This window comes from Rhipicephalus sanguineus, chromosome 5, assembly GCF_013339695.2.
Source record: "Rhipicephalus sanguineus isolate Rsan-2018 chromosome 5, BIME_Rsan_1.4, whole genome shotgun sequence".
In the NCBI taxonomy this organism is placed as follows: Eukaryota; Metazoa; Arthropoda; class Arachnida; order Ixodida; family Ixodidae; genus Rhipicephalus; species Rhipicephalus sanguineus.
In genome coordinates this window covers 94,440,433-94,454,487 of record NC_051180.1, presented here as the reverse complement: position 1 = coordinate 94,454,487, position 14,055 = coordinate 94,440,433, and the positions used below count along the sequence as shown (strand labels likewise).

The following is a 14,055-nucleotide window of genomic DNA, read 5'->3' as shown; positions in this document are numbered from 1 at the left end:
CGTGCTTTTCGCAACGGGCTGCCTTTGGTCCCCCGCTTTCCGGGGGTAAAGATGGAAGTAAACAGCTTCTGAATGCAATGTCAGAGGTCCTCGGCCGTCATTATCGTCAAAAACCTGTGTCGAATGACGGTAAGGTACGACTGAATAAAGGTGGGGGGCAGACTTGGCGTCCCCCCTTTCGGTAATAGGGGGGGGGGTGTTGCCGCCCCACTGCCCCCCTTGTGCGCACGCCGACAGCACACATGGCTGTATCCGGCAACTGTACCATGACTGCAGATTTGACATGCGCACACTCTCTCGGCGCACTATCCAGCAACTATATAATCTGTGCTTGCATAAAACGATCGTTTTTTTGATCCGGCTGTTGCGTCGCCCTTGCTAGTTGCACTGGCAAAGCCTACAACTCAGGCGAAATTTTCTCTCAGCATATTAGTCACGTAATAGATATTTATTACGCATTCCTTTCCGCAGTGAAGATCACTTCTCCGCCACACAGTAACACGTGGTATGGCATCTGAGCAGGGGCGTAGCCAGAAATTTTTTTCGGGGGTGGGGGGGAGGGGGGCACCTCCTTGATCTGAAGTGGGGGTCAGGCAGGCAAATGTGATCGAGTGTCATTTTTAGCTCTATATGCCATGGCAAAAAGAAATTCGGGGGGAGGGGAGGCACGGGCCCGGTGTGCCCCCCCTGGCTACGCCATTGCATCTCAGCTATGCAAGCCACTTCTGCGACATTTTCGCGCCGTGCGCGTCGGCATTGCACAGCACTGTGAAAATCTTGTCAAAGCGGCGCAGCTCATTTACGACAAGGAGGTGGAGGGGGGGGGGGGGTGTCGCTTGCTTTTCCACTGTCTATAGCGCGACGGCAAAATATGGCAGCTTCCCACACGCCCTCCCTTATTCTTTATCTTTCTTTAATGCGGCAGACTATATGGAGTCGACAGAACAAAGAAGTCTGGTCTCATGGGACAAGCCTTTGTGGAAGATAATACAGACACGCCGAAGATTGCAGGTTCGGCCCCTGGCGGCAGCAAGTTGCCTTTTCGTCCACCTTACTTTCTTCACATCTATATTACAATTACTACAACAGACTTAAAACAGTACAATTAACGTCCTCTATACCTTCCTTGGCTTCATTATCTGCTGGTTTTCATTAAAATTGCCAACGAAGTTACACGTCTAAAGTTTTGGCAGTGACAAGCAAAAACCTAGTTACCTAGCATAACTTGCTCCTAGACAAGACCCCTAGCACTTACAAAAAGTGTGAACACTCCTGTCCTTTAAGCTCGAGCTTCTTTGGTCCGCGTAAGTTCCCGATATTTTTTTATACAAAATAAATTTATAATAGTCTTCTTGTAATTTCTATTCTGCTATGTAATCAAATACAAAAACATTAAAATAAATTAACCATTATATTTGTTTCTCATTAGTTAAACCAGAAATGAATTGTTTTTGCTGAACCAGAATGAAAGAATTGGCGGTTCATTCTCAAAGGATGGCTAGCCATACATTGCAGCGTGTGTGGATGACAGGGCCCATTTCGTGAGCACACCGTAATCACAAAACAAATTTGAGCTCACACAATTGACAATGTGGCATCACGTTGCCTGCTGAAGATTTGATATTCCCGAGAGACAACGCGCAATTTCTGCAATAACATTATTCTTAATTGGCACCACGCGTTGCATCTTGCATCTACTAAAATAAGTGTTTCTACCCATTGCATTTTTTTAAATAGCATCCTTGGCCATAACATGCAATGTAATCTGTGTTACTGGATTGGTAGTGGCATGGCTTTAGGTAGAACATATAGTTTTTCTTGTTCATAGGTGTTCATGCCTTGAAACAACTGAAAAATACAATGATGTCATATCGTGAATGTTACTAAGATGAAAAGTTGTGTGGCTTTGTATTTCATGAAAGGTTAACCACAGTGCCATACAGGTAAGTTTGGAAGCGAGCATTATTGCATAATACTTGATTCCCGCACACAGCACTGCGTAAAGTATTGACTTTATGCTCACATGACTCCCTTCCTCTTTATGGAGATTAATACATATGCTCTTTCAGTTTTTCAGATTGCAAGCGAACACACATTTGATGCAACCTACTTGTACCCAGGTTGAATATGAAAATACTATAGATGAACAGTTTATTAGAACACAATATAAGTAATGTTTTATTATTGCAGGCTCTTGAGTCTTCTTTTCAGCAATACCTTAGTGGCCTCAAGTCTTCACAGATGACCCTGTCAATATTTTTGTGGCAGTATGGCTGATCAGTGTGTGCCAGGATTTGACATCGTACATAAGCACTGCTCAGTCAGGTGTGAAGGTCTACCTAGAATAACAGAGATATAGTAGCGTTAAATGTAAGGGTCGTACTTCTTTACTCACAAGTAGGGTGATTCCACGTAAGATCGAACAAACGATGGCTGGTCGACCTCTCAAATTTATTTGAAAATTTTATATATTATTGCCTGATGAGTGGAAAGAAGAGATCCGCAATTTGTTTTGCCGCCAAAAATTTTTTCGAACCACAGGAAATCAATAATGACGAAGAGGTGGAGTGGAGCGCTCATCCGCTCTGCTGTTTTGGCCAACTTTCGTTATGAATTGCACAAAATATATTAAAGTTAGGTAGCTGAAATTTATTTACCTACATATATGCATGTTTTTGCTTCTGCTCAGGTATTTTTAGTTTTTATGTGTAGTGTAGATGTTTTTATAAAAAACCTCAAAAATGGCCCAATCGGCAAAATTTTTCTCACTTTGAAGGTATTTATCTCAAAAAAGCCGTGTAGCAGAGCGACAAAAATTCTGCATTACGTTCTTCGCATACTTATCTACCAAACTGCCAAATCTTGTATTTATACAACTTTTCAGTAAAGAGATATGATCGGGCTAACTTCAAGAAAACACCGAACAATGAAAATTTCTGACAATTAAAAAAAAACCCATTTTTTAAATTTCTTAAACTTTGTCCACTTATTCTCCTCCACATCAGCTTTCACAATCATTAAAAACATGTTGCATAATGTTGTTGCACTAATAGTTACGGCCCCTCCAATGAGACCCTTTGGCAAGGATGGGCAATTCCGACTTCTTGCCCAGCAAGTGTATAAAATGCAGGCAGGATTGAATTTTTAATAGTATACGTTGTTGGGCTACTTGGTTCATAATCTTCAAAATTGGCTAGCGCGAAAATCGACAAGGACTAAGAAGGAACACTGATGAACACTAGCGCCTGTCCTGTACATCAATGTTCCTTCTTAGTCCTTGTCGATTTTCGCGCTAGCCAATTTCGAAAAACGATTGAATTTCTTTTTATTAATAGGCCAGCAGGTACCTAAAAAGGTGTCGCCGGCACTGAAGACGTTAATTTTGAAAATATTTGGTCACTGCAGCGGCCACGAGCGGGGGCTATCGACCAGGCGCGCGCGCACCCGAGATGCTCGTTGTAAGAGACGGCGCAGTGAGAGCTCGTTTTCGCGTCCTCAGACCGATTGAGTTCGAAACAGCAACACCTCTCGGGTGACTTGAACGCACGTGCACCGGTAGTCGCAGTGATCTGGTTAATTGCGTCGATTTCATTTTCCGGGGGCATAAGAATGTCATCGTTAAACTGTGCGTTCCGTGAAGATCTTTCATTGCAGTGGTAGCAAAAGCACGCGTAGCACAAGTAGTCCGTCTCACTGACAGTCACTGATCTTTCGGGCGTTAAACGTTCCTTCAAAGCATTTATGTCTAGGTCGGTAACTCTGCGAAATTTTGGCTTGTTTGCAATAATTAAAGGAGTACTGACACGATTTTGAGACATCGCAAAAAGGACATTTTTTGCTTCGTTGGTATGCAGTGTCCACGCTGTCCACACACTGGAGTCGGAGAACACGTATAAAATATTTTAATTTGACTTTGAAGTTTTCGTCGCTGAGAATATGCAAGCCAGCCACACTGCAAGGACATTATCCCGACAAGTCAAGACAGTTCCTCCGAGTTCGCGAGTTCTGCGTCCTGCACGCAGCCTAAATCGTAGAAATCACTCTCAGGGTCACTGGACGACAACTCACTCATCGTTGTCTATTGCACCACGAGCAGATGACGGATTTCCCGCTAGTACGTAGCGAATTTCTGTATCTCCGTGACGTCACACTGCTATGAAACGACACTGAGAAGCCACTCCCTCGATATCGAAACCGAAAGTGTCTTTTTAAGGTGGCGCTAATTAAAATATATAGGATGCATCCCCAGGCACGACAATAGTCGTTTTAGGTTTCTCGAAACCAGTATTTTTATTTAGAGCAACAATCCGACTTTTCTTTTTTAAATTCGTGTCAGTACTCCTTTAAGCTTCTTGTGCTTCGAAAGGTAGTCTCCACAATAGACTCTTCAGAGCTATACTTTCTCGTCATGAGACGCACAGGAGGAGTAGAGTAAGAGCAAAGCACAAGAACTATCCGCGCCGAATGAAGTGTGAACAGCGCACCGAACGCGCGGCCAGTTCACGCCGTCTGCTGCCGACATCTAATATAGACAAGCGCATCCGGTTACCGATAGTTTTGCTTTTCTTTCCTTTGACAATTCATAATTTGCTTTGCCACTGGAGTGCCACGTTCATGCTTTCCACTGATCGCAACTGGCGCAGCGCAGTTTCTGTGGCAGCAGCGTGCGTGAAGCGAGCGCTCATATAGCTCCCTTATAGAGTTTTCATCTTGCTTCCATCTCCGCCGCGTTATCAGCGCCTAGCTGAGATGCGAACAGAGGGCGGATAGAACAGCGAAGCTCCAGTGCACGTGCGTTCAAGTCACCCGAGAGGTGTTGCTGTTTCGAACTCAATCGGTCTGAGGGCGCGAGAACGAGCTCTCACTGCACCGTCTCTTACAACGAGCATCTCGGGTGCGCGCGTGCCTACTCGGTAGCTCCGAGCTCGTGGCCGCTGCAGTGACCAAATAATTTCAAAATTTACGTCTTCAGTGCCGGCGACACCTTTTTAGGTACCTGCTGACTTTTTAATAAAAAGAAATTCAATCCTGCCTGCATTTTATACACTTGCTGGGCAAGAAGTCGGAATTGCCCATCCTTGCCAAAGGGTCTCATTGGAGGGGCCGTAACTATTAGTGCAACGACATTATGCAACATGTTTTTAATGATTGTGAAAGCTGATGTGGAGGAGAGTAAGTGGACAAAGTTTAAGAAATTTAAAAAATGGGTTTTTTTTTTATTGTTGTCAGAAGTTTTCATTGTTCGGTGTTTTCTTGAAGTTAGCCCGTTCATATCTCTTTACTGAAAAGTTATATAAATACAAGATTTGGCAGTTTGGTGGATAAGCATGCGATGAACGTAATGCAGAATTTTTGTCGCTCTGCTACAAGGCTTTTTTGAGATAAAGACCTTCAAAGTAAAGAAAATTTTGCCGATTGGGCCATTTTTGAGGTTTTTTATAAAAACATCTACACTACACATAAAAACTAAAAATACCTGAGCAGAAGCAAAAACATGCATATATTTAGGTAAATAAATTTCAGCTACCTAACTTTAATGTATTTTGTGCAATTCATAACGAAAGTTGGCCAAAACAGCAGAGCGGATGAGCGCTCCACTCCACCTCTTCGTCATTATTGATTTCCTGTGGTTCGAAAAAATTTTTCGCGGCAAAACAAATTGCGGATCTCTTCTTTCCACTCATCAGGCAATAATATATAAAATTTTCAAATAAATTTGAGAGGTCGACCAGCCATCGTTTGTTCGATCTTACGTGGAATCACCCAGTAGGTTCACGAATTCTGAAGCAGGCACCTCACATACAAACCACACTAATTGAAACCAGTTCTGAGAAGAAACTAATTGCTAATATTGTATTACCAATAACATTTTACAGGCTAATGGCAATGTTGCTCTGTTAGTTACTAAAACGCATATGTCTGCACATAAGAAACAATGATGCTTTATTGATGAAAGAAAATGCAAGAAAAACTGAGGTGGATAATGGAGTGCGACACTGGGTGAGTTGGTGCATAGCTTAACGAAAAATATTTATGGCACAACTGAGAAGAAAAACGAGAGAAGGCTCTGGTGCCCCATCCTGTCTTCTCTCGTTTTTCTTCCTTGTCCTCAGTTGCGCCACAAATATTTCGTTAAGCTATGAGGTGGATAACACTGGTATATGTACTATTTACCCCAGAAATTCGATAATGGTGCGCTGATCCGAGAATGAATTGCTATGAAATATATTGTTTCTGTTTGGCACATTTTAATCATTGTTCTTACAATAAAAAAAAACATAATGCGGTTAATTGATTGGCAGTAACTGTAGAAAGTTGCTTTGCTGAAAGTTGTAACTGTAACAGGATTACTTTTCTGCTCCAGATAACTTTAACTACAACACTGTCACTTTTAAATGCGAATGCATTTCTTAGTCGGGCTATGTGAGACGTCCGGCGTTGTCCGCGCGCCGGCAGGTGTTATCTCTCCGCTCTCACTCCCTCTCCCATAGGAACAGCTGCGAGTGCGTGCGCTTATCCTCGCCCCTAGCAACCGGAGCATGTGGTGCGAGAGAGTGTAGGAGAGGGTAGGTGCAGTGCTTCACCGCTCCTTCTCTCGCCGTTCGCTCTCTCTCCTCCCTGCGCCCCACTCTCCCGTCCGCTCACGCCTCACTCTTGATCGTTCACTGGCTGGGCGCCTCTCAAGAACATCCGGAAATGTGTGCTCGAGACGCCGCTGTGAAACGCCAACGGCGACCACAAGGCTGAGATTATGGCCATCAGGTACAATGACAACGCAAACAGGTGCTGATGAATGCGTAAATAAATGGTTACGGTACAAATCCTCGTCTCGTCATTAATTTACACCATTAAAATTACTACGCCGTGTACTCTCGGCGCAAGAAATGCATTCGCATTTCCTCACGATTCCCTTCGGGGAGGTGGGGGCATTTTTGTTGGTAGCTTGACCGTGGCTGTTTCAAACCAGCACACTATGTTTAGTTAGAGCAGTTGTGATATGCACCAACCACCATGAAGTGTATCTAAACACATTTTCATAAACATGTGGCCTAGTGACAGCATGTTTCGTGTGATGGCCCCACTAATGAACAAGAGAAACTTTATAAGTAAGTTCACAGTTGGCCCAAATTTAGGAGTGACAAGACGTTCTAAAATGTACCAGCCAGAGCATACAAAGTACGACATTTTCTGTTCCAGGATGGCTCAATGGGTATATTATACAAACTTCTGAGCCATAGCAAGATCTATCAATGCCAAGGGAGCGTGACTATCATTTAAAGTTGCGAGGTCCGTGCTCAAAACCTCCAATCTTTCACGAAGCTGGCAGAGGTCTGCGCACTTCGAAAACATTCACTGTGGCGCACTGTGACCACAGCAATGAATTAGGTGCCAAACTGAGCGCAAGGTAGCACACATTCCAGAAACCTTGGAAACAATGGCTTAAAAAGTTCGACATTCTTTTAAGCTTAAATTATCATAGATTGTCTTGCCTCCATTTTTGCGCTGTGGCAATGCTTCATTATGTATCATGAAAATTTGGATATCCATGTATCATCACACTTAGCGAATAGGAGTACCGGTTGGCAAGAATATGCAATGAATTTCAGTCACAACCGTAACATAGCCAAAATACGGTGTAATACGGATGTGCTAATGCTGACCTAAGGCATGTTACAAAAATACTAGAGCTGTGCGAATAGCAAAATTTTGGGTGCGAAGCGAATTCGAATAATAAAGATTGAGTGCGAATCGAATCGAATAATTTCGAATAATTTTCGAATATTTCTCAACATTTTTCGAATAATTCGAAGTGAAATTACAGAAAAAGTTGCAGTGAATCCCTAAGTATGTTCTTGTGAGATAGCAACATGAAAGCGTTTCTTTTCGCGAGGTTGATGAAGCGCTGGTGGGGTCATATTTCATAGTGGTCTTTCTTATCAAGAATGAGGCAATGTAGAGGCCGAATTCTATTTATGTACATGATTTGGTGCAACCAAATCATGTACATAAACCAAAGTGCTGCCGACAACACTTGACACGTGATAGGTAAAAATGCCATTTCCTCAGCCTCTCCTCCTCTTTAAACTTCTGTGGAAGCCCAACTGATATTTCGGACAAGGGTGTGCTCCCTTCATGTCTGGAGTTTCAAATCTGCCTCGTAGACGTCGATATATAAGAACATCTGAAATTTTTGATGCTAGAAAGCTTCGGCGTCCGATTTTTCGGACTTCCTGCCCAAATTTCAGGTCCAAAACAGCATTAATTGAGCCTCCAACTCTGCCACATCTTTCATCTCCATGTTGGAACCAGTGTTTTCTTGAGTTAATACATTTGCGACCGTAGCGGAGCTTGAAAGGCAGCTTTGCCGCAATACGGGGGCGTGATGAGAAGCATATTGAAAATCTAGGGACCACTTCCAAATGGACGTTGACTGTCTCTTGGCTAAGTTCGACCGTAACGGACCTTGAAAGGCAGCTTTGCCGCAATACGGGGGTGTAATGAGGTGAAGCATATTGAAAATCTAGGGACCACTTTCAAACGGACGTTGACTGTCTCTTGGGCCTTGGCAAAGTTCGACCGTAAGAGAGCTTGAAAGGCAGCTTTGCCGCAATACGAGAGTGTAATGAGGTGAAGCATACTAAAAATCTGAAAGGGTCACTTTCAATCGGACGTTGACTGCATTTGTCTTTGGGAAGTTCGAATAGTTCGAATAGTAAAATTTCAGTGCGAATCGAATCGAATAGCAAACACTATTCGAAAAATATTCGAAATTTCGAATATTCGCACACCCCTAAAAAATACACGGGAAAAAGATTCCATATTTAAATCAAACTAGACTTATTCTTGACTACATATATCATACAACTTTCACTGTCATGCTCTAGAAATGCTAAATCAGTAAGATGACAGAATAAATGTGCAGGCTACGAAAGTGTAACAACAGAGGTGCAGCTTCAATATTTTTTTAGTGTTTAAGAAACTCTTAAGAGTGGCACAGGTATAACCTGGCTGCAGTAAGCACTTGAGCACTAAAGTCAACCTCCATTAATTTGACCTTGACGGGAATGTTGAAATACCGGCTGCTTTATTTGGCAATTTTGCTTGCAATATGGCCTGCTTGCCAAATTTTACCACATCCCCAAATCCCGTATGCAGGCAGCTTTTATCATATGAATGTAAAAAACAGCATACACCCCACTATAATGGTCATCTGATCACATAAAAAAAAAAAACACTGCATGCCTTCAATCATGATGGCTGAAAAAAAAAAGAAAAGATGAAATCTGCAATGTTAAACGAAAATTTATGCGCCGTTTATGCTCATTATCATCACTTGTTGACAGCTCTTTGTTGCTGTGGGCTGCAACAAGTCATCTTCGTGTGGTCAAGCACACTTTATTTTCCACATTTTTTTAATAACCATGCTATTATTGCGAGGATGGTGACCCAAACTTAGACTAACCAGTTCACCATGGGTCACAATACTCACCAAACTCACAAAACACACTTGGCATAAGAATGCAGAATGACTATACATTTAGTATAAAAAATACTGCGCTGTGGGTATTACACACCAAAAGAAATAGAGCATCACCTAGTATGCCCATGTGAAACAAGTGTTGTCCTTCACAAAGAAGCCGAGTTATGGCACAGTGTCACGTTCAGGGCCCTGCTTGTGGGCCAAGTAAAGAAAGCCGATGCTTGTGAGCGCACTGACAAGGAATATCACATCAAACCACCGGTGGTAAAAGTTGAACTGCAGCTCGCCCAGTACTTCTGTGATGATGGACCTGGAAACATGACAATGATATCGCATCATTACAGCGTAAGCAGGATCCAAGCATTGTGGTTACTAGCATGAACTTTGATAACATCCAGGAAAAAGGCTCCCACGAGAAAAGGTGTGTTTTACCATCCATCTTTTGCCCTTGCACGTACCCCTAGTTTTTCATCAGTGACACAAGCTAACTGGTCATTCATTTGTGGCTCAAATATCTAAGCTGTAAACCTTGTACTTTTAAGATGCACAGACTGTGGTAACACTAATGGTGAGTAGGCTATTCCTAGCAATGTTCAGGTTGTCTTTACATTGATAAAGGGTGTACAGTCGCGCTCAATATGACTTGCAACACGGGAGCGCATGGCCTCACGAGTTTAATGATTGCGCACGGCTTCACCTTGCTTTATTTCTGTAACTTAATGTTATTTTCTTATTTGGGAACATACCCCAGTGAGAGAAGCGTTTAGTTGTAGAAATAAGGGCTAGTGGAAGGAATGCGCAATCTTTAAACTCGTTAGGCCACGCGCTCCCGTGTTGCAAGTCATATTGAGCACGACTGTACATGCACAATAAATTTCTTGATACTCTTCCATTAGGCAATGTAGCCTGTTCATTAACATTATATGCACACCAAGTTTCACTTAAAGTAATGTACAGAGAGGACACAACATTCTTTAGTTAATAATTATAGTACCTAACAAGTTCACCAACAGCATTAAATAACAAGGCACAGAATGGGTAGTACAATTAAAAGGGCCTTGCAATACTTTTCCAAGTAATCATCGAATGGTATCATTAACCTCATGAATCGACTGCCACAAAAATTTTTAGAATCCATCAAGTATGAGCAGAGTTACAGGGATTTGTCGCACACTTTAAGCAATTTCTATCTCCTTTTGTACCAGCCAGCGTGCTGAAAGCTACACAGGAGAGGAATGACAAGGGGTCAAGAAGCTACGTCCATTTCTCAGCATGCGTCATGGCCTTGAGCACTTTTTTTATTTTTGTTTCTTCGTAAGTGCGGCTTACTTTCAGCGTGATCACAAGCGAGCGCGCGGGCATGTTGCGTCATCCCGTGGTGGCCACAGTAACTATACGGCTCATGATGCTCAAATCAGCCAATGGCCCTGTACTTAATGTTTATGAAGCAGTCATTTGGGTTTATGGCATCATTTGTCGAGAGAAGAGAGAGCGATTTCTAGCCGACTTTGAGAATTAATTGTAAATTCCAGGCTGCATGCTGCACTATAATGTTTGGCTTACCTGTTCTCAGGAGCCTCGACTACTGATTGGCAGTGTTTTCTGACCACGCTGAAGAAGTGTTGCAGGGCCCTGGCCCTCAACACTTTTCCGAGTAATCATGAAATGGCATCATTAAAGGGCCCCTCACCAGGTGACCTAACGAATTTTAGTTACACATTGCAAGTTGTTGCGAGCCCAATAAAGAGCATTATGCCGCAAGAATTTTTCTAATTGGTCGGTTAGAAGCTGAGAAAAACAATAATTTGTAGCGGCGCGAAACCATGATGCGAGGAGGTGAGCTGCAAACCCTCGCCGCTCGCCCCGCGTAGCCTTCGCAAGCCAAATCCCTTCCCTGCCCTCTTCGGCATGCGAGCGGAAGGATCACATAACACATACGCATGAACACGTCATACGCACAGAATGTCACGAGCGCATGACGCGCCCGAACCAGCCCGAGCCCCCGAGACGCGAGCGGTGTTGTGGCGGCGTTCTTTGCGCTTCATCTCTGCAAGTTATGCCGAATGCGCCCTCGCCGATCACTTGGCTTTCAACCTATTACTGAGCACGAAAGCTGCAACATTTGTACGGACGCGAGACTAGCGGTGTGCCGCATGAACATCTAGTTCGACGCGGGAGGATAAATGAGCCTAATGAGCGCTGGAACGCAGTAGAAAATTAGTTTCGTTGTAAAGGGTGGCGTCTGCACGATGCGCAAAGCGCGAGAACACGAACGCGTGCGAAACGGAGGTAGATTAGTCTCGAATCTTGCTGCGATTCGCAGTAAAAATTAAAAAAAAAAAAAACGCACACATTCCGTTTGTGTGTTTTATTATTGCTTTCAAGTTTTATTCATCCATTCAAGCAACAAATTAGAAAAACTACGCGTCGTGTCAAATAATTATCGCAGTGTCACGTGCTACTGTTGGCGACGTCAGAGCACAGTCGTCTACGTAGAGGAGCGACGTCACAGCACTACCATCTACGCAGGGCCATTCTTTCATGTACGTCATCCCCTCATTCTCTGGGCGCGTGGACGCGAGAAGAAGGGCAAGCAGCGTTCAGCTTGAAATTTGACCCATTTACGTGGCGGCGCGTAGCGTTGCAAATTTTGGCAGACGTAATGGTGAACGCCTAGTGCATGGATTGCGCTCGTCAGCTCAAAATTGTCAAACCTGGTGAGGGGCCCTTTAAAGGAGTTTATTGCCTCACGAATCGACAGGCACAAAAATTTTTAGAATTCGTCAAGTATATGAACGGACTTACAGGGATTTCTCACACGCTTTAAGCATGCGTGCTGAGAGCTACGCAAGGGGTGGGGGCGGGGGTGATGACAAGGGAGCAAAAAGCTACATCCCTTCATCAGCCCACGTCGTGACCTTGAGCACTTTCTTTTCTCTTTTTTGCTTCAAACGTGCGGCTTACTTTCAGTGTGTTTGTGAGCGTCTGCGGGCACGCAGTGGTATCCCGTGGCGGCTGCCGTAACTATGCAGCTCATGATACTCAAATGAGCCAGTGACCGTGAACTTTGGGTTTATGGCACGGTCATTTGGGTTTATAGCATCATTTGTCGAGAGAACAGCGAGCGATTTCTAGCCGACTTTGAGAATTAATTGTAAATGCTAGGCTGTGTGTTGTGCTATAATGTTTGGCTCACGTGTTCTCAGGAGCCTCAACTACCAAATGGAGGCATTTTCTGACCATGCTGAAAAGTGTTGCAGGGCCCTTTCAAGAGAAAGTCAGAAAACAGATATGCTGATAATATAATGGAAAACAACACTAACTTAGGCAAAACAAGGAGGGGGAAGAAATAGCAAGGAGAAAGCATGCAGAGAGGGACATTATAAATAATAGTTTGTGGTATCACCTATATTCTGCAGGCATATTCATCCTTATCAACAGCACAGATGAAACAAAGTACATTCCCTGCAATAAAAGAAAGAAGCAAAGAATGTTACCAAGTCCTTAAAGCTTTCTGGTTTACACAATATGCCAATGCCTCTACCCTGCCAGCCAATAGTTCTAAATGCCAAAAACTGAGCTAAATGAATTCAGCATTTGCCCATTTTTCTGACGCAATACAAATATGTGCATGAGCAGCAGTGAACCTAAGGCTATGGCATTTCACTTCTGAGCGCGGTGTATTGCGTTTCATTGCCGACCGCAATGGCACCTTTATGGTTAAGTGGAATGCAGAAAAACTTATTTATTGCATAGTGGGTGCACATGTAAGAATTCCAGGAGGTCTAAATAAAGTCACAGCACCCACCTAGCGCTGCACCTCTCGTAGCCAATGAGTAACTTTAGGGTGCCAAACTCTATGTGTTAATTTAACTGTTGATGCAGAAATTACCTTGCTGGCAAAATATTTTGACGAAAACTCACCATGACTTGGGCGAGAGCCAAGACAATTATGTTGGAGGACTTGCTGCTTGAAATTGCATAGAAAAACTGCAAAGAAAGAAAGACAGAGAAAAGAAACAGAAGAAACAGACGTTTCAAATAATGCACATGAGCCATCTAACGAGCACAAAAAGCAACATTTAACGAGAGCATGAAAACAAGGAGCTGCTAACGCATTTATGCATACACCATCACTTGACGCACATAAATGTTCTAGAATGAGGACACATTAAGCATGGTCTACTGACTTATTCTTTACATCGAACAGGTGTAACACTGCCTTGGAAATCCCATGCAAGAGTACCAGCACTGTACTACATATAGTATATTGAAACAGTTAACAGCCCCTTTTGGTATGTCAAATGCTGGGCCATGCAACGTTCCTGCAAGTGGACTTCTTCTAATGGTATGGTGAGCATTTCTCGTGTCAATGGAAATATTCATGCTGACGAAATAGCGCTGTTCTGGCAGATAATGTGAAAAAAATGCATTGAGCCCGAAGCTAACCAAGTAAGCAAGCTGCTAAACTCAATATGTGAATGGCTCACACAACAAGGGCTTCAATTGTGTTGGCAGTTTCAATGCACTACAGCAGTGTAATGCAGCAAGGCATCTAACAGCCAAAGGACTTG

General features: G+C 43.3%; 1 protein-coding gene across 2 annotated transcripts in view; it reads right to left on the bottom strand.

Moving 5' to 3' along the window:
• Nucleotides 1-2,137: 2,137 nt before the first annotated feature.
• The window catches only part of LOC119394001 (Golgi pH regulator), a 51,992-nt gene continuing 40,074 nt past the window's right edge, over nucleotides 2,138-14,055 (bottom strand). The window contains exons 13-16 of one of the 2 annotated variants that reach the window (XM_037661214.2): nucleotides 13,406-13,471; nucleotides 12,888-12,946; nucleotides 9,596-9,791; nucleotides 2,138-2,339 (exon numbers count right to left, since the gene is read on the bottom strand). In XM_037661214.2, the coding sequence (XP_037517142.1) occupies nucleotides 9,644-9,791; nucleotides 12,888-12,946; nucleotides 13,406-13,471 (273 nt within the window). In that variant the 3' untranslated portion in view covers nucleotides 2,138-2,339; nucleotides 9,596-9,643. The remainder of the gene's footprint in view (nucleotides 2,340-9,595; nucleotides 9,792-12,887; nucleotides 12,947-13,405; nucleotides 13,472-14,055) is intronic. The other variant, XM_037661215.2, reaches the window with a different exon arrangement.